Source organism: Pristis pectinata, chromosome 41 (assembly GCF_009764475.1).
Source record: "Pristis pectinata isolate sPriPec2 chromosome 41, sPriPec2.1.pri, whole genome shotgun sequence".
NCBI lineage: Eukaryota > Metazoa > Chordata > Chondrichthyes > Rhinopristiformes > Pristidae > Pristis > Pristis pectinata.
The window spans coordinates 2,498,265-2,522,541 of record NC_067444.1 but is presented as its reverse complement, the minus strand read 5'-3'; the positions used below and the strand labels follow the sequence as shown (position 1 = coordinate 2,522,541).

General features: G+C 62.2%; 1 protein-coding gene across 1 annotated transcript; it reads right to left on the bottom strand.

The window, feature by feature from the left end:
* Positions 1-394: 394 nt before the first annotated feature.
* LOC127566450 (protein tweety homolog 1-like) lies at positions 395-24,277 on the bottom strand. The gene is made up of 12 exons (XM_052008882.1): positions 24,253-24,277; positions 19,603-19,770; positions 16,049-16,160; positions 14,264-14,484; positions 11,802-11,897; positions 10,542-10,614; positions 8,596-8,671; positions 7,058-7,113; positions 6,018-6,110; positions 4,999-5,091; positions 3,112-3,260; positions 395-1,673 (listed from the first exon to the last, which is right to left on the bottom strand). Exons 3-12 carry the CDS (start codon positions 16,109-16,111, stop codon positions 1,487-1,489), a joined length of 1,107 nt encoding a protein of 368 aa, XP_051864842.1. The 5' UTR covers positions 16,112-16,160; positions 19,603-19,770; positions 24,253-24,277; the 3' UTR covers positions 395-1,486.

The window sequence follows — 24,277 nt, the reverse complement described above, 5'->3', positions numbered from 1 at the left end:
GAGGAGGGAGCCCGCGCTGTGGGAGGGGCAGGGAGGAGGGAGCAGCATGGGAGGGGCAGTGAGGAGGGAGCGCCATGGGAGGGGCAGTGAGGAGGGAGCCCGCGCTGTGGGAGGGGCAGTGAGGAGGGAGCGCCGTGGGAGGGGCGGTGAGGAGGGAGCCCGCGCTGTGGGAGGGGCAGTGAGGAGGGAGCGCCGTGGGAGGGGCGGTGAGGAGGGAGCCCGCGCTGTGGGAGGGGCAGGGAGGAGGGAGCGCCGTGGGAGGGGCGGTGAGGAGGGAGCCCGCGCTGTGGGAGGGGCGGTGAGGAGGGAGCCCGCGCTGTGGGAGGGGCAGTGAGGAGGGAGCGCCGTGGGAGGGAGCCCGCGCTGTGGGAGGGGCAGTGAGGAGGGAGCGCCGTGGGAGGGGCGGTGAGGAGGGAGCCCGCGCTGTGGGAGGGGCAGTGAGGAGGGAGCCCGCGCTGTGGGAGGGGCAGTGAGGAGGGAGCGCCGTGAGAGTGGCAGGGAGTGCCGTGGGAGGGGCGGTGAGGAGGGAGCCCGCGCTGTGGGAGGGGCAGTGAGGAGGGAGCGCCGTGAGAGGGGCGGTGAGGAGGGAGCCCGCGCTGTGGGAGGGGCAGGGAGGAGGGAGTGCCGTGAGAGGGGCAGGGAGTGCCGTGGGAGGGGCGGTGAGGAGGGAGCCTGCGCTGTGGGAGGGGCAGTGAGGAGGGAGCGCCGTGGGAGGGAGCCCGCGCTGTGGGAGGGGCAGTGAGGAGGGAGCGCCGTGGGAGGGGCGGTGAGGAGGGAGCCCGCGCTGTGGGAGGGGCAGTGAGGAGGGAGCCCGCGGGAGGGGCTCTTGTGAGGGGCATAGACATGGGCTGATGTACCCCAGAAACACTGAACCAACATTCCGTCACCACCGCAGGGTGCGGATCACCACCAGCCATTTCCCATCCATCACTGACTGCCCATTGGCTGATGCCCACCTTCCCCGTGCCCAAGGACACCCCAGATTGGCTGTCCTGATGTTGGGCTCAGGAGGTTTTGGGAATACGAGAAGGACAATGATCCCGACCTTCATCTGTTTCCGCTGCCGGTGGATCGGTGAAGAGACTTGGTGACACTGGCGGGACATTGAGGGCCACCCCCTAGGCAGCTGGACCCAGGGTCCCTTGGCTCTGTGGGACCCTATCCTAGGGTCCGGTCTGTCGCAGAGACTGGCTGCTGTCCGCCTCTGTGTGTGTGTGTGTGTGTGTGTGTGTGTGTGTGTGTGTGTGTGTGTGTGTGTGTGTGTGTGTGTGTGTGTGAGAGAGAGAGAGAGAGAGAGAGACTAGGGGAACAGGCCGGTCAGAACCAGCCAGTGACGATGATGGCCGTGGTGTTGCCCAGAGCCCGGTTGTGGATCCTGGGGGTCCCGCTGAGATAAAAGGCCTGTCCGGGCTGGGGAGGAGAGCGACCGTCTCCCCCCGTGGCCCACTGCGCCCCGCCCCCCACCCCCAGCGACAGACACTGGGAGTTACATGTAGTGCAGGGTGGGGGTCCTGGGCCGGGAGTTGGGGGGAGGCCGGAGGCTGGGCCGACTGTAGTTGGAGAAGGTGTGCAGCCGGGGCCTGCTGAGGTAGCGCGGCAGCTGGCTCCACTCGGGGGGTCTGAAGACATCCTCCTCCTCCTCCGTCCGCTCCGTCTCCTCCCTCGGGGGAACCCTGCCGGTGGTTGGGTGGGGAGGGGGTTGGGGGGGGGGAAGAGGGGAGGGGTTAGGGGATCGACATGCACTCATTTCCGCTCCCCGCTCACCGGGGACCTGATCCCCACTGGACCGGCTCCACTTCCCTCCCTCCGTCTGTCCCTCCCTCCCTACAGCCTCACACCCCCTCCCCTCCATCCCTCCCTACAGCCTCACACCCCCTCCCCTCCCTCCCCTCCGTCCCTCACCCTCCATCCCTCCCTACAGCCTCACACCCCCTCCCCTCCCTCCCCTCCATCCCTCCCTACAGCCTCACACCCCCTCCCCTCCCTCCCCTCCATCCCTCCCTACAGCCTCACACCCCCTCCCCTCCCTCCCCTCCATCCCTCCCTACAGCCTCACACCCCCTCCCCTCCCTCCCCTCCATCCCTCCCTACAGCCTCACACCCCCTCCCCTCCCTCCCCTCCATCCCTCCCTACAGCCTCACACCCCCTCCCCTCCCTCCCCTCCATCCCTCCCTACAGCCTCACACCCCCTCCCCTCCCTCCCCTCCATCCCTCCCTACAGCCTCACACCCCCTCCCCTCCCTCCCCTCCATCCCTCCCTACAGCCTCACACCCCCTCCCCTCCCTCCCCTCCATCCCTCCCTACAGCCTCACACCCCCTCCCCTCCCTCCCCTCCGTCCCTCACCCTCCATCCCTCCCTACAGCCTCACACCCCCTCCCCTCCCTCCCCTCCATCCCTCCCTACAGCCTCACACCCCCTCCCCTCCCTCCCCTCCATCCCTCCCTACAGCCTCACACCCCCTCCCCTCCCTCCCCTCCATCCCTCCCTACAGCCTCACACCCCCTCCCCTCCCTCCCCTCCGTCCCTCACCCTCCATCCCTCCCTACAGCCTCACACCCCCTCCCCTCCGTCCCTCACCCTCCATCCCTCCCTACAGCCTCACACCCCCTCCCTCCCCTCCATCCCTCCCTACAGCCTCACACCCCCTCCCCTCCCTCCCCTCCATCCCTCCCTACAGCCTCACACCCCCTCCCCTCCCTCCCCTCCATCCCTCCCTACAGCCTCACACCCCCTCCCCTCCCTCCCCTCCATCCCTCCCTACAGCCTCACACCCCCTCCCCTCCCTCCCCTCCGTCCCTCACCCTCCATCCCTCCCTACAGCCTCACACCCCCTCCCCTCCCTCCCCTTCCATCCCTCAAGCCTTTCCTCCCTTCCCTCCCCCTCCCTGACCCGTTCCTCCGTCCTGTCTCCGACCTCTCTTGAGACCCTGCCTCTCCCTCCCTTCCAGCCTCCCCTCCACCTGACTCCCCTCCCTCACTCTGCCCCTCGCATCCCCTGCCCCGAACCCCCTCCTCCTCCCCACCACTACCCCTGTCGCTCTGTCTCCACCTTCCCCCTCCCCGGATCCCTGCCCCTCTCGCCTCCACACGTCTGCAGCCTGGACTCACCTGGTGCCGGCGGTCCGCGCCCCCCAGACCCGGGGGAGGCAGCCGGCGAGGAGGGAGAGGGAGGCAGAGGTGAGGAGGGAGAAGAGGGAGAGTCCCAGGACCCCGTCCAGTCCGTCCCAGCACAGGCCCGTCCACACGTCCCTCAGGTGCTGCAGGGAGAGGGGATGCAGGGGTGGGGAGAGGGGGGAGGGGGGAGAGAGGGGGAGAGAGAGAGGGGAGGGAGATAGAGGGGAGGAGATAAGGGGAGGGGGAAATGTGAGAAAGGGGAAAAGGGTAGGGGGAGGGGGAGGAGGGGTCAGAGGGCGTGGAGAGAGGGGGTAGAGAGAGGGGGAGAGGGGAGAGAGAGGGGAAGAGAGAAGGGGAGAGAGAGGGGGCAGAGGGCGTGAGGGAGAGGGAGGGGGAGAGGGGCGAGAGTTGGGAAAGAGAGGGGGAGGGATGGGGAGAGAGAGGTGGAGTAGGGGGAGAGAGCGAGAGGGACGGTGTAGAGAGGGGGGAGAGTGGAGAGGGGAAGAGAGGGGGAGAGAAGGAGGAGAGAAGGAGGAGAGAAGGGGAGAGAAGGGGAGAGAAGGGGAGAGAAGGGGAGAGAGAGAAATGGAAGAGAGGGGGCAAGGGGGAGAGAGCAGTCTCAATATCTCCGTGAGCCTTCTCCCTCCCACCCACCCACTCCCCAAGCCCCGACTCCTGAAAGCACCTCCGACCCAAGGCCCCGCCACTCTACCTGACCCTTGACCCCAGACCTCCCTGCCCCTGATCCCACACACTGCCCTCCAGCCCTCACTTCACCCGATCCAACTGACCTCTGAGCCCCTCTGTCTCCCCTCGACCCTCAACTCCCCCCCCCCCATGGCCCCTGGGCCCACCCACACCCTCCCAGTGTCCACCCCAGCCCACACCCCCCTTAACGCTCCCAACCCCACGCCGGTCCCTGTCTACGTCGCCAAACACCCTGACCCCCGGCCCACCAACTCCCCCCAATGCCTGACCCCACCTGGTCCTTCCCTGGACCTCTACCTACCCGATCCCTCACCCCTCGGTCACCTACCCTTGTCTCCCGCCTCCCCGACCCCGAACCCAGCTTCCACCTCCCAGAGCCCTGAACCCTACCGGGTACCTGACCCCATCTCCCACCTCTCTGACCCCTGACCCCACCGGGTACCTGACCCTGTCTCGCACCCTGACCCGACCCCCCGTCTCTCACCTCCCCAAACCCCGGCCCCACCAGGTACCTCACCCCGTCTCCCGCCTTCCTGACACCTGACCCCATCTCCTACCTACCCAACCCCTGACCCCACCAGGTACCTGTCCAGTCTCTCACCTCCCTGACCCCGTCTCCCATCTCCTCAACCCCTGACCCCACCAGGTACCTCACCAGGTCTCTACCACCTCCCTCCCTGACCCCATATCCTACCTTCCTGACCCCTGACCCCACCAACTACCTGACCCGTCTCCCAACTCGCCGACCCCTGACCCCACCCTGACCCTGGTCACCCCCACCTCCCCGACCCCTGACCCCACCTGGACCCTGGTTTCCCCACCACGTCCCCGATCCCTGACCCCACCGGGACACTGATTACACCCCCCACTTCCCCGACCCCTGACCACACCCGATCCCTGACCCCGTCTCCTACCTCCCCGACCCCTGACCCCACCCAGACCCTGGTTACCCCCACCTCCCTGACACCTGAACCCACCCGGACCCTGGTCCTCCCCAGATCCCCGACCCCACCCGATCCCTGACCCCATCTCCCACCTTCCCGATCCCTGACCCCACCCGGACCCTGGTCACCCCCGCACCTCCCGACCCCTGACCCCATCCTGTCCCTGGTTCCTCCGACCTCCCCGACCCCTGACCCCACCCGGACCCTGGATCCCCCCACCTCCCCTCACCTTGTGGGAACTGAGGCAGTGCAGGCGGACGGCGAGATGGTGGAACATGCCCTCGCTGGCGTTGAGGGCCCGCAGAACGGAGAGCAGCCTGGGCTGTGGGGAGGGGGGTGGGGGAGTGGGAGGGGAGAGGGTCAGCACAGGGTGAGCGAGGTGGGGGGTGACCGTCCCGACCCCTGACCCACAGACCCACCCAACGACCTGACCTCCTGACCCACCAATACCCCAGCTCCGTAACTGGGGGGGGTGACTCAGCCGGTGGCAGAGGGAGGGAGTTACTGACGGAAAGAATGATTGCGGGAGGGAGGGAGGGAGGGTGTGACGGAGGGACTGAGGTAGGGAGAGGCTGAGAGAGTGACTGAGGGAGGGAGTGACAGAGAGAGAGAGAGAGGGGAGTGACTGGACCCTCCCCACGTTGCCCTGAACCTTCCGACCCTCTCCCCTCCAGACACCACCCCCTTTGTTGTTTGTCCCGTGTCCTTGGCCCAGTGTCCAGTGTCCAGCGCCCTTGGCTCAGTGTCCTTGGTACAGTGACCTTGGCCCAGTTTCCAGCGCCCAGCGTCTTTGGCCCAGTGTTCTGTGATCAGTGTCCTTGTGCCCAGTGTCTTTAGCCAGTGTCCAGTGCCCAGCATCCTTGTTACAGTCCTTGGCCCAGTGTCCAGCACCCAGCGTCCTTGTTACAGTCCTTGGCCCAGTGTCCAGCACCCAGCGTCCTTGTTACAGTCCTTGGCCCGGTGTCCAGCGCCCAGCGTCCTTGGCCCAGTGTCCAGCGCCCAGCGTCCTTGTTACAGTCCTTGGCCCAGTGCCCTATGAACAGTGTCCTTGGTCCAATGTCCTTGGCCCAGTGGCCAGTGTCCTTGGTCCAATGATCAGTGTCCTTGGCCCAGTGTCCAGCACCCAGTGAGCCATATCCTTGGTCCAGTGCCCAGTCACTGTGGCCCAGTGTCCAGCGCCCAGTGAGCCATATCCTTGGTCCAGTGCCCGGTCACTGTGGCCCAGTGTCCATCCCTGCCAGCCCCTACCTGTGCGGACGGCAGCTCGGCGGCGGACCCTCGCAGCACGGACAGGAGCTGGTGGTGGATCTCGCTCATCGCCCTCTGGGACAGCGTCAGCCTCTGCACGGATTGGACCAGAGAATGCCCGGTGAGTGGCTGGACCAATGGGGTGAGAGGGGCGGGCCAGTTGGTCAGCTGGTGGGCGGGGTGTGGGGGGGGGTTGGAGGTGGAGGGGCCGCGCCAATGGGTGGCGGCGTGGATCAGGCGGAGAGCCAATAAGAGATGGGAGACAGGGACCCAATGGGGTGGGAGGGGCGGGGTTAGGTGGGGACCCAATGGGGTGGGGGGTGGGGTAGGTTGGGATCCAATGGGGGAGGGGTGGGGATTATGTGGGGACCTGATGGGGTGGGAGGGGCGGGGTTAGGTGGGGACCCAATGGGGTGGGGGGTGGGGTAGGTTGGGATCCAATGGGGGTGGGAGGGGTGGGGATTATGTGGGGACCCAATGGGGTGGGAGGGGTGGGGTTAAGTGGGGATCCAATGTAGTGGGAGGGGTGGGGTTAGGTGGGGCCCCAATTGGATGGGAGGTGCGGGGTTAGGTGGGGAGCCCATGGGGTGGGAGGGGCGGGGATAGGTGGGGACCCAATGGGGGTGGGATGGGCGGGGTTAAGTGGGGAGCCAATGGGGTGGGAGGGGCGGGGATAGGTGGGGACCCAATGGGGCTGGGAGGGGCGGGGTTAGGTGGGGACCCAATGGGATGGGAGGTGCGGGGTTAGGTGGGGACCCAATGGGGCTGGGAGGGGCGGGGATAGGTGGGGACCCAATGGGGCTGGGAGGGGCGGGGTTAGGTGGGGACCCAATGGGATGGGAGGTGCGGGGTTAGGTGGGGACCCAATGGGGCTGGGAGGGGCGGGGATAGGTGGGGACCCAATGGGGGTGGGAGGGGCGGGGTTTGTGGGGCTCCAATGAGATGGGAGGGGCGGGGTTTAAGTGGGTAACCAATGCGGTGGGAGGGGCGGAGTTTGTGGGGACCTGTTGGGGTGGGGGGCCCGGGTTTAGGTCACCCACCTGCTGAAAGGGGTTCGGAACTGTCCCGTCACACCTGACATAATATTCCAGTATCTCTGCAAGGAAACACAACGGTTCTGAGTTCAGACCCGGAGCAAAGCCTCGAATGCCGGAAAGATCTGAAGTATTGAGGAGTTCAGAAACACTCAGCAGGTCGGGCAGCGATGGTGGGGGGAGGGGGGAGGGAGGGAGGGAGAGAGAGAGAGACAGAGAGAGAAGCAGAGAGAGAAAGAGAGAGAAGCAGAGAAAGGGAGATGCAAAGGGAGAGAGAAGCAGAGAGAAAGATGCAGAGAGAGAGAGAGAAGCAGAGAGAGAGACGCAGAGGGGAGAGAAGCAGAGAGAGAGACACAGAGGAGAGAGAAGCAGAGAGAGAGACACAGAGAGAAGCAGAGAGAGAGACGCAGAGGAGAGAGAAGCAGAGAGAGAGAGACGCAGAGGGGAGAGAAGCAGAGAGAGAGAGGGAAAGGGTGTGGGGGAGACGGAGGGGAGGGGAGAGAGGGAATGGGAGAATGTCCTCCCTCCCCTCCTCTCTATCACCCTCCCCTACATTCCCCTCCCTCCCTCCTCCATCCACTCCTCCTTCCCCCCTCCCCTCCACCATACCACCCTCCTCCCTCCCTCCCCCTCCCTCCCCTCCATACCACCCTCCTCCCTCCCTCCCCTCCATACCACCCTCCTCCCTCCCTCCCCCTACCTCCCTCCCCTCCATACCACCCCTCCTCCCTCCCCTCCATACCACCCTCCTCCCTCCCTCCCCCCTCCCCCTCCATACCACCCTCCTCCCTCCCTCCCCCTCCCTCCCCTCCATACCACCCTCCTCCCTCCCTCCCCTCCATACCACCCTCCTCCCTCCCTCCCCCTACCTCCCTCCCCTCCATACCACCCTCCTCCCTCCCCTCCATACCACCCTCCTCCCTCCCTCCCCCCTCCCCTCCATACCACCCTCCTCCCTCCCTCCCCCTCCCTCCCCTCCATACCACCCTCCTCCCTCCCTCCCCCTCCCTCCCCTCCATACCACTCTCCTCCCTCCCTCCCCCTCCCTCCCCATACCACCCTCCTCCCTCCCTCCCCCTCCCTCCCCTCCATACCACCCTCCTCCCTCCCTCCCCCCTCCCTCCCTCCCCTCCATACCACCCTCCTCCCTCCCTCCCCCTCCGTCCCCTTCTCCAACATTCCTTCATCCGCATTCCCTCCATCCTTACCCCTCCGTCCCCCACCCCCCCTCCACCGTCCCCCTCTCCCCGCCACCGTCCCCCCACCCCCCCCTCCACCGTCCCCCTCTCCCCGCCACCGTCCCCCACCCCCCCTCCACCGTCCCCACCCCCCCGCCACCGTCCCCCCACCCCCCCTCCACCGTCTCCCTCTTCCTCCTCTCCTCCATCTCTCCTCTTCCCCTCCCCTCCTCCAAACCCTCCCTCCCGTCCATCCCCTTCCCATTCCCCTCCCCCCCCACCATACACTTCCCCCATCCATCTACCCAGCTCCTCCTGCATTCCGCCCCGACCCGTCCTCCCCCCTCCCCCTCCCCCTCCCCTCACCTGAGCTCAGGACCTGCTCCCACTGACTGGTGTTGAGGACGTACACCTCGGGCTGCACACAGAGGTCACTCAGCGCCTGTGGGACAAGGGAAAGGGGGAGGGAGGTGAGGGCCTGGAGTGTAGGGTGAACGGAGACACTACCCTCGTCCAGCCCAGAGAACGAGACCGACCCACCCACCTGGGTCTGTGACTGTGTGTGTGTGTGTGTGTGTGTGTGTGTGAGTGTGTGTGTGAGTGTGTGTGTGTGTGTGTGTGAGTGTGTGTGTGAGTGTGTGTGTGTGTGTGAGTGTGTGTGTGAGTGTGTGTGTGAGTGTGAGTGTGTGTGAGTGTGTGTGTGAGTGTGTGTGTGTGTGTGTGAGTGTGTGTGTGTGAGTGTGTGTGAGTGGCTGTGTGTATCTGTTTGGGTGTCTGTGAGTGTCTGTATGAGTGAATGCGTGCGCGGGTGTGTGTGTGTGAGTGTGTCTGTGTGGTTGTGTGTGAGTGTGGCTGTGTGGTTGTGTGTGTGTGTGTAGGTGTGTCCGTGAGTGTGTGTCTGTGTGAATGTGTGTGCGAGTGTCCATGTGCGTCCGTGTGCACATTTCTCTGTGTGTGTGTGTGTGGGGGGGGGGCGGGGGGTCAGGGTGAGAGGGGCGGGGTTCGGCGGTGGGGGGAGATCTGAGCCTGATTTTACTCCTCTTGTGCAGGAAAACACTGTTGATTGACTTGCTATTTACATGTCCGCAGTACAATTACGAATATTTCAGTGAACACCGTGGATTTAAAAAGTGAGTGCCCCCGGTGGGTTTAAAGGGAGCGGGGAACTGGGTCCCGGTGGGTTTAAAGGGAGCGGGGAACGGGACCCCGGTGGGTTTAAAGGGAGCGGGGAACTGGGTCCCGGTGGGTTTAAAGGGAGCGGGAAACGGTGTCCCGGTGGGTTTAAAGGGAGCGGGGAACGGGGTCCCGGTGGGTTTAAAGGGAGCGGGAAACGGGGTCCCGATGGGTTTAAAGGGAGCGGGAAACGGGACCCCGGTGGGTTTAAAGGGAGCGGGGAACTGGGTCCCGGTGGGTTTAAAGGGAGCGGGGAACGGGACCCCGGTGGGTTTAAAGGGAGCGGGGAACTGGGTCCCGGTGGGTTTAAAGGGAGCGGGGAACGGGGTCCCGGTGGGTTTAAAGGGAGCGGGGAACGGGGTCCCGGTGGGTTTAAAGGGAGCGGGGAACGGGGTCCCGGTGGGTTTAAAGGGAGCGGGGAACGGGACCCTGGTGGGTTTAAAGGGAGTGGGGAATGGGGTCCCGGTGGGTTTAAAGGGAGCGGGGAACGGGGTCCCGGTGGGTTTAGAGGGAGTGGGGAACGGGACCCTGGTGGGTTTAAAGGGAGCGGGAAACGGGGTCCCGGTGGGTTTAGAGGGAGCGGGGAACGGGGTCCCGGTGGGTTTAGAGGGAGCGGGGAACGGGGTCCCGGTGGGTTTAAAGGGAGCGGGGAACGGGGTCCCGGTGGGTTTAAAGGGAGCGGGGAACGGGGTCCCGGTGGGTTTAAAGGGAGCGGGGAACGGGACCCTGGTGGGTTTAAAGGGAGTGGGGAATGGGGTCCCGGTGGGTTTAAAGGGAGCGGGGAACGGGGTCCCGGTGGGTTTAGAGGGAGCGGGGAACGGGACCCTGGTGGGTTTAAAGGGAGCGGGAAACGGGGTCCCGGTGGGTTTAGAGGGAGCGGGGAACGGGGTCCCGGTGGGTTTAGAGGGAGCGGGGAACGGGGTCCCGGTGGGTTTAAAGGGAGCGGGGAACGGGGTCCCGGTGGGTTTAAAGGGAGCGGGGAACGGGACCCCGGTGGGTTTAAAGGGAGCGGGGAACGGGACCCTGGTGGGTTTAAAGGTAGCGGGCCCAGCGGCGATGGGAGGGGTGGCGGGGTGGGAAGGGGCGTGGAGCCGGATTCCTTTGGCCCGGGGCGTGCACTGTGGCCCAGAGACACTCACCAGAGCAGCGGCGAACTCCACACCGAGGCACAGCCAGCTGAGCACCAGCGCTAGCGCAGCCAGAGCAGTGACCCTGGAGAGAGGGGAGAGAGGCAGGGGGTCATGTCGGCGGGGAATCCGGGAGCCCTGGGCTGATACATCCGGGAGGGTGGATGGGGGAGAGAGAGTGAGGCGGGGGTGGTAAAGGGGGGAGTGTAAATAGGAGACAGACAGACTGATAGGGAGAGAGGGCAGGAGAGAGCGAGATAGAGATAGAGAGAGAGAATAGGACAGAGTGTGAGAGAGGGAGATAGAGAGGGGCTGGAGAGACGAACGAACAGATAGAGAGACGGGGGAGAGAGGGAAAAGGGAGAGAGGGGCAAGCAGGGAGACAAGAGAAGGAGATAGAGACGAACAGACAGAGAGAGAGCGAGAGAGAGAGGGAAGGGGGGAGAGAGAATGAGAGATATAGACGGAGATAGAGAGTGGGATAGAGAGACAGACGAATAGAGAGACACAGGGAAAGGGGCAGTGAGAGAAAGAGATAGAGAGAGAGAGAGGGCGAGAGCGAGACAGACGAACAGATGGAGAGAGAGACAAGGAAGGGGATAAGGTGTGAGAGACAAATGCAGCGAGATAGAGAGTGGGATAGACAAAAGAACAGAGATAGAGAGGGAGAGAGAAAGAGGGAAAGGGGAAGTAAGTGAGAGAGGGAGGGAGAGAGACGGATAGAGAGACAGACGAATAGAGAGAGACGGGGAAAGGGGAGAAGGTGAGAGAGAGAGTGAGAGAGATGCAGCGAGACAGAGAGGGAGGGGGAGGGAGTCGAAGAGACAGAAAGAGACAGGGAAAGGGGAAGAGAGAGGGGCCAGTGCGAGAGAGGCAAACAGAGAAAGAGGGAAAGAGACAGAAAGAGAGTGGGACGGAGAGAGAGGGGGAAGGAAGGCGGAGAGAGAAAGAGAGAGAGGGGGAGAAAGGGAGATAGAGGCGTGTCTTTCGTGTGTGAGAGAGGGAGGGAAGGTGAGGACAAAGCGAGGGAGAGACAGTGGGAAGGAGAGACGGAGGGCCAGATGGAGGTAAGGCGGGGAGGGAAGAGGAGGAGGGACGAGCGGGAGAAGGGGGGTGGTTGTGACCCTTGTCAGGCCCCCATCGGTCCGCCCCTCCGTGATTCCCTTACGCTCGGCCCTCCCCTACCAACATTCTGACTCCGCGGTCCCCCTCCCCTCCCCTCCCCTCCCCTCCCCTTCCCCCCGCTCGGACGATGCCCCCGGGTTCACTCACCAGAGCAGTGGACAGCGGGCGCGTCCGGCGAGCAGCGGCAGAGTGCCGAGGCAGAGGAAGGCGTCGGAGAGTAGCAGCGCCAGGTAGGAGGGCCACCTGAGGGGCGAGGAAAGAGAGGGCGAGGAGCTGAGAGAGTGAGGTCAAAGGAGGGGCGGGGATGGGGGAGGAGAGAGGGGGAGGGAGGGAGACAAAGAGGGGATGGAGAGAGAGGGAGGAAGGAGGGAGTGGAGAACGAGGGGCGAGAGAGTGGGGGAGGGAGAGACAGGGAGGGAGAGGGGGAGGGAGGAGAAGGGTGGGGGGGGTGAAGGGAGAGGGGTGGGAGGGAAGGGAGAGTGTGTGGGGAGAGGTTGGGGAGGGCAGAGTGGGATAGAGGGCAGAGAGACGGAAAGGGGGGTGACGGAGAGGACAGGGAGGGTGGGCAGGGGGACGGGGGGGGTCAGAAGGAAGGGAGGGGTGTGGAGAGAGGGAGCAGAGGGGATGGGGGAGAGAGAGGCAGAGAGCGCCGAGAGGAAGGGAGGCGGTGGAGAAAGGCCGAGGGGAAGGGAGAGAGAACCGAGGGAGAGGGCAAGGGGAGAGGGGAGGGAGAGAGGGGGTAGATGAGAGAGGGGGCTGAGGGGAGGAGGGGGACGAGAGGAGGGAAAGGGAGAGAGGGCGCCGAAGGGGGTGGGAGAGGGGGAGAGGGGCCGAGGGGGAGAGGGAGAGAGGGGGAGAGAAGCCAAAGGGGGAGAGGGCCGAGGGCTGAGGGGAGAAAGGGGGCCGAGAGGGGAGGGAAGAGGGCAGAGGAAAGGCGGTCGAGAGGAGAGGGGGGAGAGGGAGGGAGGGAGGGGCCGAGGGGAAGAGCGCAGAGGGGGAATGAGATGTGGGGGAGTGGGTTGTGAGGGAGAGCGGGGGACAGTGCCGGGTGGAGGGGTGAAAGGGAGGGAGGGGAACGGGGGAGAGAGCGAGAGAGAGGGTGAGGGAGAGGGGCAGAGCAGAGGGGAGAGGGTTGAAGGGGAGAGTTGGGGCAGAGGGCAGGGTGGGTCGCGGCGAGACAGACGGGCGCGGGGAGAGGGACCGAGGGTCGGAGGGAGACAGGGCGGGTCACCAGACACCAGAGGGCGAGGCGACTCCCGTCCTCTCCCCCTTCCCACCCTCCAGGGACCCGAGCAGTCTTTCCAAGCGCAGCAGGGATTCTGGAGACACCTCTCTCTGCCCCCCCCTCTCGGCCTCTCACTCGACCCCCCCCCCTCCCTCTCTTTCTCTCTCTCTCTGTCTCTCTCTGCCTCTCTCTCCCTCTCGGCATCTCTCTCCCTCTCTCCCTCTCGGCATCTCTGTCTGTCTCCACTTCTCTTCCCCCCCCCCCCCCCCCACTGCCCTCATTAAACTATTAACTGGACGTCTGCTTCAACATCGGGGACTCACCCAGTCCACACCCAGGAGAGGTCCCTTTACAAAGGGGACGCGTCGGGCCGAAGGGCACGGTCCTGCGCTTCACTACAACTCCGTGACTTCAAGCTAATCTTCTTTCCCCGCTTCCCAGGACTGACGCAGGCTCTTCCACCTGCAGCAATCGCCTCAGGTTTCTCCCTCCCCAGCTGCTGCCCGACCCGCTGAGGGTTTTGTGTGTGTGGGGGTCAGCGACTCACAAAGGGCTGTAATATCCAGAACTGCCTCCCAACGCCCGCACAGAGTCGGTGTTGGGATGGAGAGTGAAGTATTGAGGTGCAGATAACACAGTTCCTTGGAAGTGGCGACGCAGGCAGACAGGGTGACGGAGAAGGCCTGTGGGACGCTGGCCTTCAGGGCACTGGGTGCAGGAGCCGGGACAGCACTTTGCGGCTGCACAAAACGTCGGTGAGGCCACGTTCGGAGGACTGCATGCAGTCCTGGTCGCCCTGCTGTGGGAAGGGCGTCATTCAGCTGGAGAGGGCGCAGCGTGTAAGCGGGAGTGGAGGGCTTGGGTGATGAGGGCTGGGGACTGTTTCCCCCGCTCCCCGGAGCGAAGGAGGCGGAGGGGCGACCTCATGGTGGTTTATAGAACCATCAGGGGCGTAGATAAGGTGGACGGTCACAGGTAGGGGAGAGTAAAACTGGAGCGCAGAGGTTTAAGGGGAAAGATTTAAGGGGGACCCGGGGGGCAGGTTTATCACAGAGGGCGGTGGGTGTGTGGGAGCCGCCGGAGGAAGTGGTGGGTGGGTGGGGGGGGGCGGGGGTACAGCTACAATGTTCAACAGACACTCGGACCGGTCCGTGGAGGGGTTTGGAGGGACATGGGGCAAACCCGGGCGAGTGGGACTAGATCAGCAGGTCCGAGTTGGGCCGAAGGGCCTGTGTCCCTGTGACGTCAATGTCCCTGTGACCCCGCCCCTCTCACTGTGCTATCACTCACACGATGACCCCGCCCTCTCACAGTGACGTCACTGTGACCACGCCCTCTCACGACGTCAAGGTGACCCCGCCCCCCCACCCTCCCTGACACCCACCTGGCTTTCTCGACACGGTCGCCCCACTCGGCCAGTTCCAGCAGACGGAAGCCCAGGCCCCTCCCGAAGAGCAGGCCGCGGAGGTGGACGAGCAGGGCCTCCGCCTTCCTCCGGGTGTTGCGGGTCGGCAGGAGGAACTCGGGCCTCTCGGAGAAGATCTCCTCCAGCTGGGTCAGGTCCTCCCGCACCACCTGGCTGAGGGTGGCCGAGGAGTTGGATACCTGGCGGTGGTGGGGGGACGGGGTGGCAGAGAGAGAGAGAAAAAGAGAGGTGGACTGAGGGGTGGCAGTGTGATTCCTACCCTGGTCGAATGTCTTGGCCCCGGAAAACCAGCAACTCAGCTTCCCCCGTATCGACAGCCCCACCCAGCCACCTACTCTGGGGCTCCCGCACCCACCCGTCTCTGGCCCCCACCCTCAGCTGCCCTCCCAACTCATCTATTCATGGCCCACCCTCTCTCACCTCATTTCACAAGCTCCTCCCCTCTACGCTGGCCCCTCCTTCTCCCTCTGACCCCGCCCCCTGTCTGACATCACACTCCCTGTGACCCCGCCCCTCTGTGTGACATCACACTCTCCCCCGCCCCTCTGTGTGACATCACACTCTCCCTGTGACCCCGCCCCCTCTGTGTGACATCACACTCTCCCTGTGACCCCGCCCCCTCTGTGTGACATCACACTCTCCCCTCCCCCCTGTGTGACATCACACTCTCCCTGTGACCCCGCCCCTCTGTGTGACATCACACTCTCCCCCCGCCCCCTCTGTGTGACATCACACTCTCCCTGTGACCCCGCCCCCTCTGTGTGACATCACACTCTCCCCTCCCCCCTGTGTGACATCACACTCTCCCTGTGACCCCGCCCCTCTGTGTGACATCACACTCTCCCTGTGACCCCGCCCCCTCTGTGTGACATCACACTCTCCCCTCCCCTCTGTGTGACATCACACTCTCCCTGTGACCCCGCCCCCTCTGTGTGACATCACACTCTCCCTGTGACCCCGCCCCCTCTGTGTGACATCACACTCTCCCCTCCCCCCTGTGTGACATCACACTCTCCCTGTGACCCCGCCCCCTCTGTGACATCACACTCTCCCTGTGACCCCGCCCCCTCTGTGTGACATCACACTCTCCCCTCCCCCTGTGTGACATCACACTCTCCCTGTGACCCCGCCCCTCTGTGTGACATCACACTCTCCCCCCGCTCCCTCTGTGTGACATCACACTCTCCCTGTGACCCCGCCCCCTCTGTGTGACATCACACTCTCCCCTCCCCTCTGTGTGACATCACACTCTCCCTCTGTGACCCCGTCCTCTCACTGTGCCGTCACTGTGACCACGCCCCTCTCTGATCCCGCCCTCTCCTTAATTCCCTGTGACCCCACCCCCTCTGTGTGAGATCACTCACACTGACCCCGCCCTCTCACGGTGACATCACTGTGACCACGCCCCCTATGTGACATCGATCTCTGACCCCGCCCCCTGTCTCTGACCCCGCCCTCTCTCTCTGTGACCCCCAACATCTCTCTATGTGACCACGTCCCTTCACTGTGGCCCAGCCCTTTCTCTGCGACCCCCCTCTCTCTATGACCCCGCTCTCTGGCTGTGACGCCCACCCTCCCTCTGAGTCCCTGTCCGCCCTCTCTCCCTGTCACCCCTCCCTCTATCCACCCATATCCCAACCCCCCCGTCCCCACCTACCCTTCCCCACGTCCACCCCTCCTCCTCCCCCCCCTCCCACCAACACGGTGAAGGCGACCCGCTGTGACAACGTCTGCCCCTCTCACCAGGAACTCCACGTCCGCCAGCGTGCGGTTCACTGCCACCAGCGAACGCGCGGCCTGGCCCATCCCATCGTTAATCTCGCCGTTGCCGTGGAAACCAATGCCAACGCCGGCGCTGGAAGGAACAACGGGGTTTCCGTCAGCAGTCCGGTCTTTGGGGATCTGGACCTTGTGCCTTGGAGCCGGTCGGGCGTGCGATGCGGGGGATGCTCCGTGCACGGACTAAATCCGTGCAAGGAATCAGGAAGTGAGTCATCTGCTGCAGGACACCCGGCCCCTGACCAGCTCTCGTGTCCAAAGTATCTCGGTGGCTGATCCGTCTGAATCTTTGGCCAAATGGTGATCCCCAGGACGTTGTCGGATGGAGACCCTGTGGTGGGTGTGCCATCGAAGTACTGTCCAAAGTATCCTGGCTGGTGTGCACCATGGCCTGAGACGCGGCAAGTTCCAATGCGCAGGGGGGTGAGAAGCTGCGGAGAGTATGGGACTCAGCCCGATACATCACGGGCACAATCCCTCCCCGCCGTCGGTGGTATCTAAAGGAGGTATCACAAGAGCGTAACATCTCTCATCTATCTAGGCCTTCCGTCCCACAGCGCCCCATTTCTCTATTCATTTTTTCATGTGTCTAAGAGTCTCTAAATGTCCCTAATGTATCTGTCCCCACAACCAGTACAGTGGAAGGGCATAAAATCTATAAATTACTCGTCTGGATGGGCGCTGGAGGGACTCAGCGGGTCGGGCAGCGTCCGTGGAGGGAACACCCAGGTCCCGACCCTTCTCTGGATGAAGAATTCCTCCAGGTTCTTATGCGTGGCTCCAAATTCCAGCATCTGCGGTCTCTGGTGGTACTCCACGGTCGGCACGGACGGTGTTGGGCCGAAGGCCCGTTGCCGCGCTGCCTGCTTGATGCCCGTTTTTGGCGTCAGCTTCGCCGTGGCGTCTCCGCGCCGGGTCGAGGCCGGTCCAATGGCGCCTCGAAGGGCGAGGGGAGCCGCCCTCACCTCGACTCTGGTCGGTTCCTCAACGGCCAGCTGTGGGGAGCTCCCGACAGCAGCGCGGCGGGGAGGCAGTCATGGAGGCACACACGCACGGAAACAGGCCCTTCGGCCCAACGGATCCGTGCGACCCAGGATTCCCATCGAAGCTGCCGCCCACCACACTCTCCGCAAAAGAGGCATCCACCCTGTGTTTCTGACTTCTGCGGCGTGACTGTGTGTATTTTAGCGGCAGGGGTACAATGCAGTCGGAGTGTTTTGACGTATATGAGGAATGAAATTCCTACGACGATTCAGATTTGACCCTGGATGTCAATTCCGGCAGCTGTCTGCAGGAGTTTGTACGTTCTCCCCCCCCCCCCCCTTGTGTCTGTGTGGGTTTCCTCCGGGTGCCCCGATTTCCTCCCACATTCCAAAGACCTACCGGTTAGGACGTTGCGGGCGCGCTGTGTTGGTGCCGGAAGAGTGCGACACTTTGCGGGCTGCCCCCCTGACCGCTCTGCGCAAAAGATGCATTTCGCTGTGTGTTTCGATGCACGTGTGACTGATAAAAGAAATCTTATCTTATCTCATAGAAGTTAGTTCTATTTCCCCCCGTTTGGTCCGTCTCCCTCCATACCTCTCCTCTCCGTCTACCGGTCCAAGAACCTTTCAAACGCTGTTAATGTACCTGCCTCAACCACTTCCCATAACAGCTCGTCCCATCTACTGACTGGGCGGAGACGTAATCCCTAGGATTCCTGTTAGATCTCTTCCATCTCACCTTCAAACCTCTAGCTCTTGATTCCCCAAGCCCCGGGGGAAAGGGTGTGCGCGTTCACCTTATCTATGTCCCTCATGATTTTATGCACCTCTGTAGCATCACCCCTCATATCTGCTGTGCTCCAAGGAATAAAGTCCCACAACGCTCCTCCATAACTCAGTCGAATCCTGGCAACGTCCCTTTAAATCTCCTCGGCACTTTTTCCAGCTTAGTGGCCTCTTTCCCGCAGCAGGGCGACCAGAGCTGAACACAATTTTCCAAACGCGGCCTCACCGACGTCTTGTACAGCTTCAACTTAACAGCCCGACTTAGTGCAATGGCCGATGAAAGCCAGCGTGCCAGATAGCCTCTTCACCACCCTGTCTGCCTACCGCGCTAATTTTAGGGAACTACCTGTATTTCCTCGGCCCTTCTGTTGTACAACACTCCCCAGGGCCCTACCGTTAAGGCCCTAACGTGGTGTGTACTAGAGGATGATATTGAGTTGGAAAGAGGGACCGAGCCCGGCCTTTCTGCGCGCGTTCATGTGTGTGCGTGTGTCTGTGCTTGTGTGTGTGTGTGTGTGTGCCTGTGCGTGTGTGCCTATGTTTGTGTGTGTATGTGTGCCTGTGTGTGTGTGCCTATGTTTGTGTGTGTGTGTGTGCCTGTGTGTCTCTGCGTGTGTGTGTGTGTGTGTGTGCCTGTGTCTGCGCCTGTGTGTGTCTCTGTGTGGTATGTCTGTCTGTGGTGTGTCTGTGTATATGTCTGTCTGTGTGTGCGACTATGGGTGTGTGTTTGTGTCAGTGTGTGTCTGTGCCTGTGTCTGTGTGTCTCTGAGTGTGTGTGTGTGTGTGTGTGTGTGTATGGTATGTGTCTGTTTGTGTGTGTGCATTGTATGTGTCTGTGTGTGTGCATGGTATGTATCTGTGTGTCTGTGTGCATGGTATGCGCCTGTGTGTGTTTGTGCGCATGGTATGTATCTGTGTGTGTGTGTGTGTGTGCATGGTATGCGCCCGTGTGTGTGTGTGTGCATGGTATGCGCCTGTGTGTGTGTGTGTGTATGGTATGCGCCTGTGTGTCTGTGTGCATGGTATGCGCCTGTGTGTCTGTGTGTATGGTATGCGCCTGTGTGTCTGTGTGCATGGTATGCGCCTGTGTGTCTGTGTGTATGGTATGCGCCTGTGTGTCTGTGTGTATGGTATGCGTCTGTGTGTGTGTGTGTATGGTATGCGCCTGTGTGTCTGTGTGCATGGTATGCGCCTGTGTGTCTGTGTGTATGGTATGCGCCTGTGTGTCTGTGTGTATGGTATGCGCCTGTGTGTGTGTGTGCATGGTATGCGCCTGTGTGTCTGTGTGTATGGTATGCGCCTGTGTGTCTGTGTGCATGGTATGCGCCTGTGTGTCTGTGTGTATGGTATGCGCCTGTGTGTCTGTGTGTATGGTATGCGTCTGTGTGTGTGTGTGCGCATGGTATGTATCTGTGTGTGTGTGTGCATGGTATGCGCCTGTGTGTGTGTGTGCATGGTATGCGCCTGTGTGTCTGTGTGCATGGTATGCGCCTGTGTGTCTGTGTGCATGGTATGCGCCTGTGTGTCTGTGTGCATGGTATGCGCCTGTGTGTCTGTGTGCATGGTATGTATCTGTGTGTGTGTGCATGGTATGCGCCTGTGTGTCTGTGTGCATGGTATGCGCCTGTGTGTCTGTGTGCATGGTATGCGCCTGTGTGTCTGTGTGCATGGTATGCGCCTGTGTGTGTGTGGAGAGGGGGAATGGCTGTGTGGGAGGACACAGGCCGGAGACGGATCCGTTTCACTCACCAGCAGACGACGATGGCTGTGACACAGCCCCATGTCGGACAGCAGATCTCGCCGGGCCGAGGCCTCCTCTCCCCGCGCTCGACGACAGTGGCGGGCAACGTCAACCAGCAGCCATAGCAGGTTCAGAGAGAGGCCCAGCGCAGTCACCGCAGCCAGCAGCAGGAAAGTCTGTGGGGTTCAGTGGGGGGGGGGGGGGGGGAGAGATAAACTGTTAGTGAGGGAGGGAAAGAGATCGAGGTGGAGAGTTAAGACAGAGAGTGATACACTTTGGACGAAGGCAGAATACAAGGTTAATGGTGGGATTCTTAGCAGTGTGGAGGGATCTTGGGGTCCACGTCCAGGTCGATAGGGTTGTTAAGAAGGCGTGTGGAGTGTTGCCCTTCATTAGTCGTGGGATTGAGTTCAAGAGCCGCGAGGTGATGTTGCAGCTCTATAGAGCTCTGGTCAGACCACACTTGGAGTATTGTGTCCAGTTCTGGTCGCCTCATTATAGGAAGGATGTGGGAGCTTTAGAGAGGGTGCAGAGGAGATTTACCAGGACGCTGCCTGGATTGGAGAGCACGTCTTATGAGGAAAGGTTGAGCGAGCTGGGGCTTTTCTCTTCACAGCGACGCAGGGCGAGAGGAGATTTGATAGAGATGCATAAAGTTAGGTAGAGTGGACAGACAACACATTTTTCCCCAGGGCAGCAATGGCCAATATCAGAGGATATCAGTTTGTCAGAGGGGGAAAGTTTAGGGGAGATGCCAGAGGTAGGTTTATTTTACACAGAGAGTGGTGGGTGCGTGGATCGCACTGCCAGGGGTGGTGGGGAGCAGATGCATTAGGGACGTTTAAGAGATTCTTAGATAGCATATGGATGACTGGAAAATGTAGGGTTATTGGCTGTGCAGGAGGGAAGGGTCAGATTGATCGTGGAGAAGGTTTATCTGGGTCAGTACACCGTGGGCCGAAGGGCCTGTACAGTGCTGGACTCTTCTATGCAGAGTGGGGGGGGGAGAGAGAGAGAGAGAGTTATAGATAGATAGAGAGAGAGAGAGAAGCCTGAGAGACAGAGGGAGGGAGGGGAGAAGAGAGAGAGAGAGCGGGAGAGAGAGAAGGGAGAGAGAGAGAGAGAGAGAGAGAGAGAGAGAGAGAGAGAGAGAGAGAGAGAAAGAGAGAGAGAGAGAGAGAAAGAGAGAGAGAGAGAAGAGCCTGAGACACAGAGGGGGAGAAGAGAGAGAGAGAGGGAGAGAGAGAAGGGGGGGAGAGAGAGCGAGAGAGAGAGAAAGAGAAGAGCCTGAGAGAGAGGGGAGGAGAGAGGGAGAGAGAGAGAGGGGGAAAGAGAGAAGGTGAGAGAGAGAGAAAGAGAGAGAGGAGCCTGAGAGACAGGGAGGGGAGAAGAGAGAGAGAGGGAGAGAGAGAAGGGGAGAGAGAGAGGGAGAGAGAGAGGGGGAAAGAGAGAGAGAGAGAAAGAGAGAGAAGAGCCTGAGAGACAGGGAGGGGAGAAGAGAGAGATTGGGGAAGGGGGGGGGGAGAGAGAGGGGGAGAGAGAGAGGAGCGTGAGAGACAGAGGGAGGGAGGGGGAGAAGGGAGAGAGTGATGGAGGAAGGGAGTGTGAGGGGGCAGAGTAGGAGGGGAGAGAGGGAGAGAGCAAGGGAGCAAATGTAGTGATGGAGAGCGAGGGAGGGAGGGAGAAAAGGGGAGAGGGACGGAGATGAAAGAGAAGGAGAGGAGATTGGTGTGTGAGAGAGAGAGGGAAGGGGAGAGGGAGGGTAGAGGGCAGAGGGTGAGATAGAGAGAGAGGCGTGGGGAGGGAAGGGGGAGAGAGGAGACGGTGCCAGGTGTCGAGGAAGAAAGTGGGCTAAGGGAGAGTGAGGGATGGGGAGTGCATGGGGAGATGTGGCGAGGGCGGGCAGAGGAGGGGAGGCGCCGGCGGAGGTGGGTGTATGGTAAGGAGGGCAGGGAAGGGAGGTTGGGGAGGGCAGAAGGGGGGCGTGTGGGAGGGGTCAGTGAAGGATGATGTATGGACCCGGAGGAGAGAGGAGGGGTGGAGTATGGAGGGGAGGGAAAGGGAGGGTGGAGGGGAGGGGGATGGAGTGTGCAGAGGAGGGCGGGACAGGGAGGGGATTATTCACGGAGGTCCCAGTCCCTGCTGGGATTATCACCGGAGTTACAGTGTTCCCTGCTGGGATTATTCACAGAAATCACTGTGACCCTGCTGGGATTATCACCGGTTACAGTGTTCCCTGCTGGGATTATTCACAGAAATCCTAGTGACCCTGCTGGGATTATCACCGGAGTTACAGTGTTCCCTGCTGGGATTATTCACAGAAATCCCTGTGACCCTGCTGGGATTATCACCGGTTACAGTGTTCCCTGCTGGGATTATTCACAGAAATCCCAGTGACCCTGCTGGGATTATCACCGGAGTTACAGTGTTCCCTGCTGAGATAACTCACATGGATCCCAGTGACCCTGCTGGGATTATCATCGGATTTCCAGTGTTCCTGCTGGGATTACTCACAGATTTCCCAGTGTCCCTGCTGGGATTATTCACAGAGATCACCTCACAGGTGGATAGAGCAGTTAAGAAGGCCTGTGGGATGTTAGCTTTCATAAATCGTGGGATTGAGTTTAAGACCCGCAAAGTGATGATGCGGCTTTACAAAATTCTAGTTAGACCACACTTAGAGTACTGTGTTCAGTTCTGGTCGCCGTATTATAGGAAGGATGTGGAGGCGTTGGAGAGGGTGCAGAGGAGATTTACCAGGATGTTGCCTGGATTAGAGCGTATGGAATATGAGAGGCTTAAGGTGCTAGGGCTTTATTCACTGGAAAGGAGGAGGATGGAAGGAGACATGATAGAGGTGTATAAAATATTGAGAGGAATAGATAGAGTAGACAGTCAGCGCCTCCTTCCCAGGGCACCAATGCTCAAGAAGAGAGGGCATGGCTTTAAGGTTACGGGTGGGAGGTTCAGGGGAGATGTCAGGCGGAAGTTTTTCACCCAGAGAGTGGTTGGTGCATGGAATGCACTGCCTGGGCTGGTGGTGGAGGCAGGTACATTGGACAGGTTCAAGAGCTTGTTGGATAGGCATATGGAGGAATGTGAGATAAAGAGGGATATGCGGGAGGAAGGGGTTAGATAGTGTGAGGGTGGTTTGATGGACGGCACAACGTGGTGGGCCGAAGGGCCTGTATGTGATGTATGGTTCTATGGTTCTATGGTTCACAGTGTCCCTGCTGGAATTATTCACAGAGATCCCCGTGTCTCTGCAGGGATTATTCCCGGAGGTCCCAGTGTCCCTGGATCCCTCCCTCTGCGATTCCCCCGATGAACATCCCCACTGACCGGCCCCTCGTCTCTCCCCCGTGGTCCCCGCCTGCTGATAGTCGGTACACGGCTCTGCCGCAGGGAGAAGGGTGGAGGATGAGGAGTGTGTAGGGGAGGGGAGCGGAGCGGACGGGAGGGGAGGAGCGTGGGAGGGGAGGAGGGAGGCGTGTGGAGAGGAATGGAGGGGAAGGGAGGAGGGAGGAGTGTGGAGAGGGGAGGAGTGCGGATAGGAGTGGAGGGGAGGGACGGGTGTGGAGAGCAGTGGAGGGGAGGAGGGAGGAGTATGGAGAGGAGGGGAGGGGAGGAGGAGGAGTGTGGGGGAGGAGGGTGTGGGAAGAGAGGAGGGAGGGCTGTGGAGGGGAGGGGACGAGGGAGGAGTGTGGAGGGGAGGGGAGTGGGGGGAGGGGGAGAAATGTAGAGTGGAGGGGAGGGGGAGGAGTGTGGAAGGGAGGGGGAGGAATGTGGAGGGGAGGGGAGTGGAGGGGAGGGGAGGGGGAGGAATGTGGAGGGGAGCGGAGTGGAGGGGAGGGGAGGGGGAGGAATGTGGAGGGGAGGGGAGTGGAGGGGAGGGGAGGAATGTGGAGGGGAGGGGAGTGGAGGGGAGGGGGAAGAATGTGGAGGGGAGGGGAGTGGAGGGGAGGGGGCGGAATGTGGAGGGGAGGGGAGTGGAGGGGAGGGGAGGGGGAGAATGTGGAGGGGAAGGAGTGGAGGGGATGGGGAGGAATGTGGAGGGGAGGGGAGTTGAGGAGGGAGGGGGGAAGAATGTGGAGGGGAGGGGAGTGGAGGGGAGGGGAGGGGGAGGAATGTGGAGGGGAGCGGAGTGGAGGGGAGGGGATGGGGAGGAATGTGGAAGGGGAGGGGAAGTGGAGGGGAGGGGAGGAATGTGGAGGGGAGGGGAGTGGAGGGGGAGGGGAGGGGAGGAATGTGGAGGGGAGGGGAGTGGAGGGGAGGGGGAGGAATGTGGAGGGGAGTGGGTGGGAGGGTTGAAGGGAGGAGTGTGGGAGGGTTGGCGGGAGGAGTGTGGGAGGGGAGGAGTGGGGAAGGATTGTGGGGGCGAGAGCAGTGGGAGGGGGGGGCTGAAGTGCGGACTGGGGCCCGGGGGAGGGAGGGGTTGCGTAACCGGACGGGTGGAGTGCGGAGGGAGAGGTGTGTACAGTGCCGAGCAGAGTGAATCCCGGAACGCCTCCCCCTTTCCCCCCTGCCCCCCTCCTCCTCCTCCTCCCCCCTCCCCCCTCCCCTCCGAGTGGGGGTTGCCCCGGGGCCGAGCTCCCCCTCCCACCCACCTGTCCTCCCCATCTCTCTCCCGCTCCCTCCCTCCCTCCATCCCTCCCTACCTGCTGGTAGTCCCAGTCGGGGGGA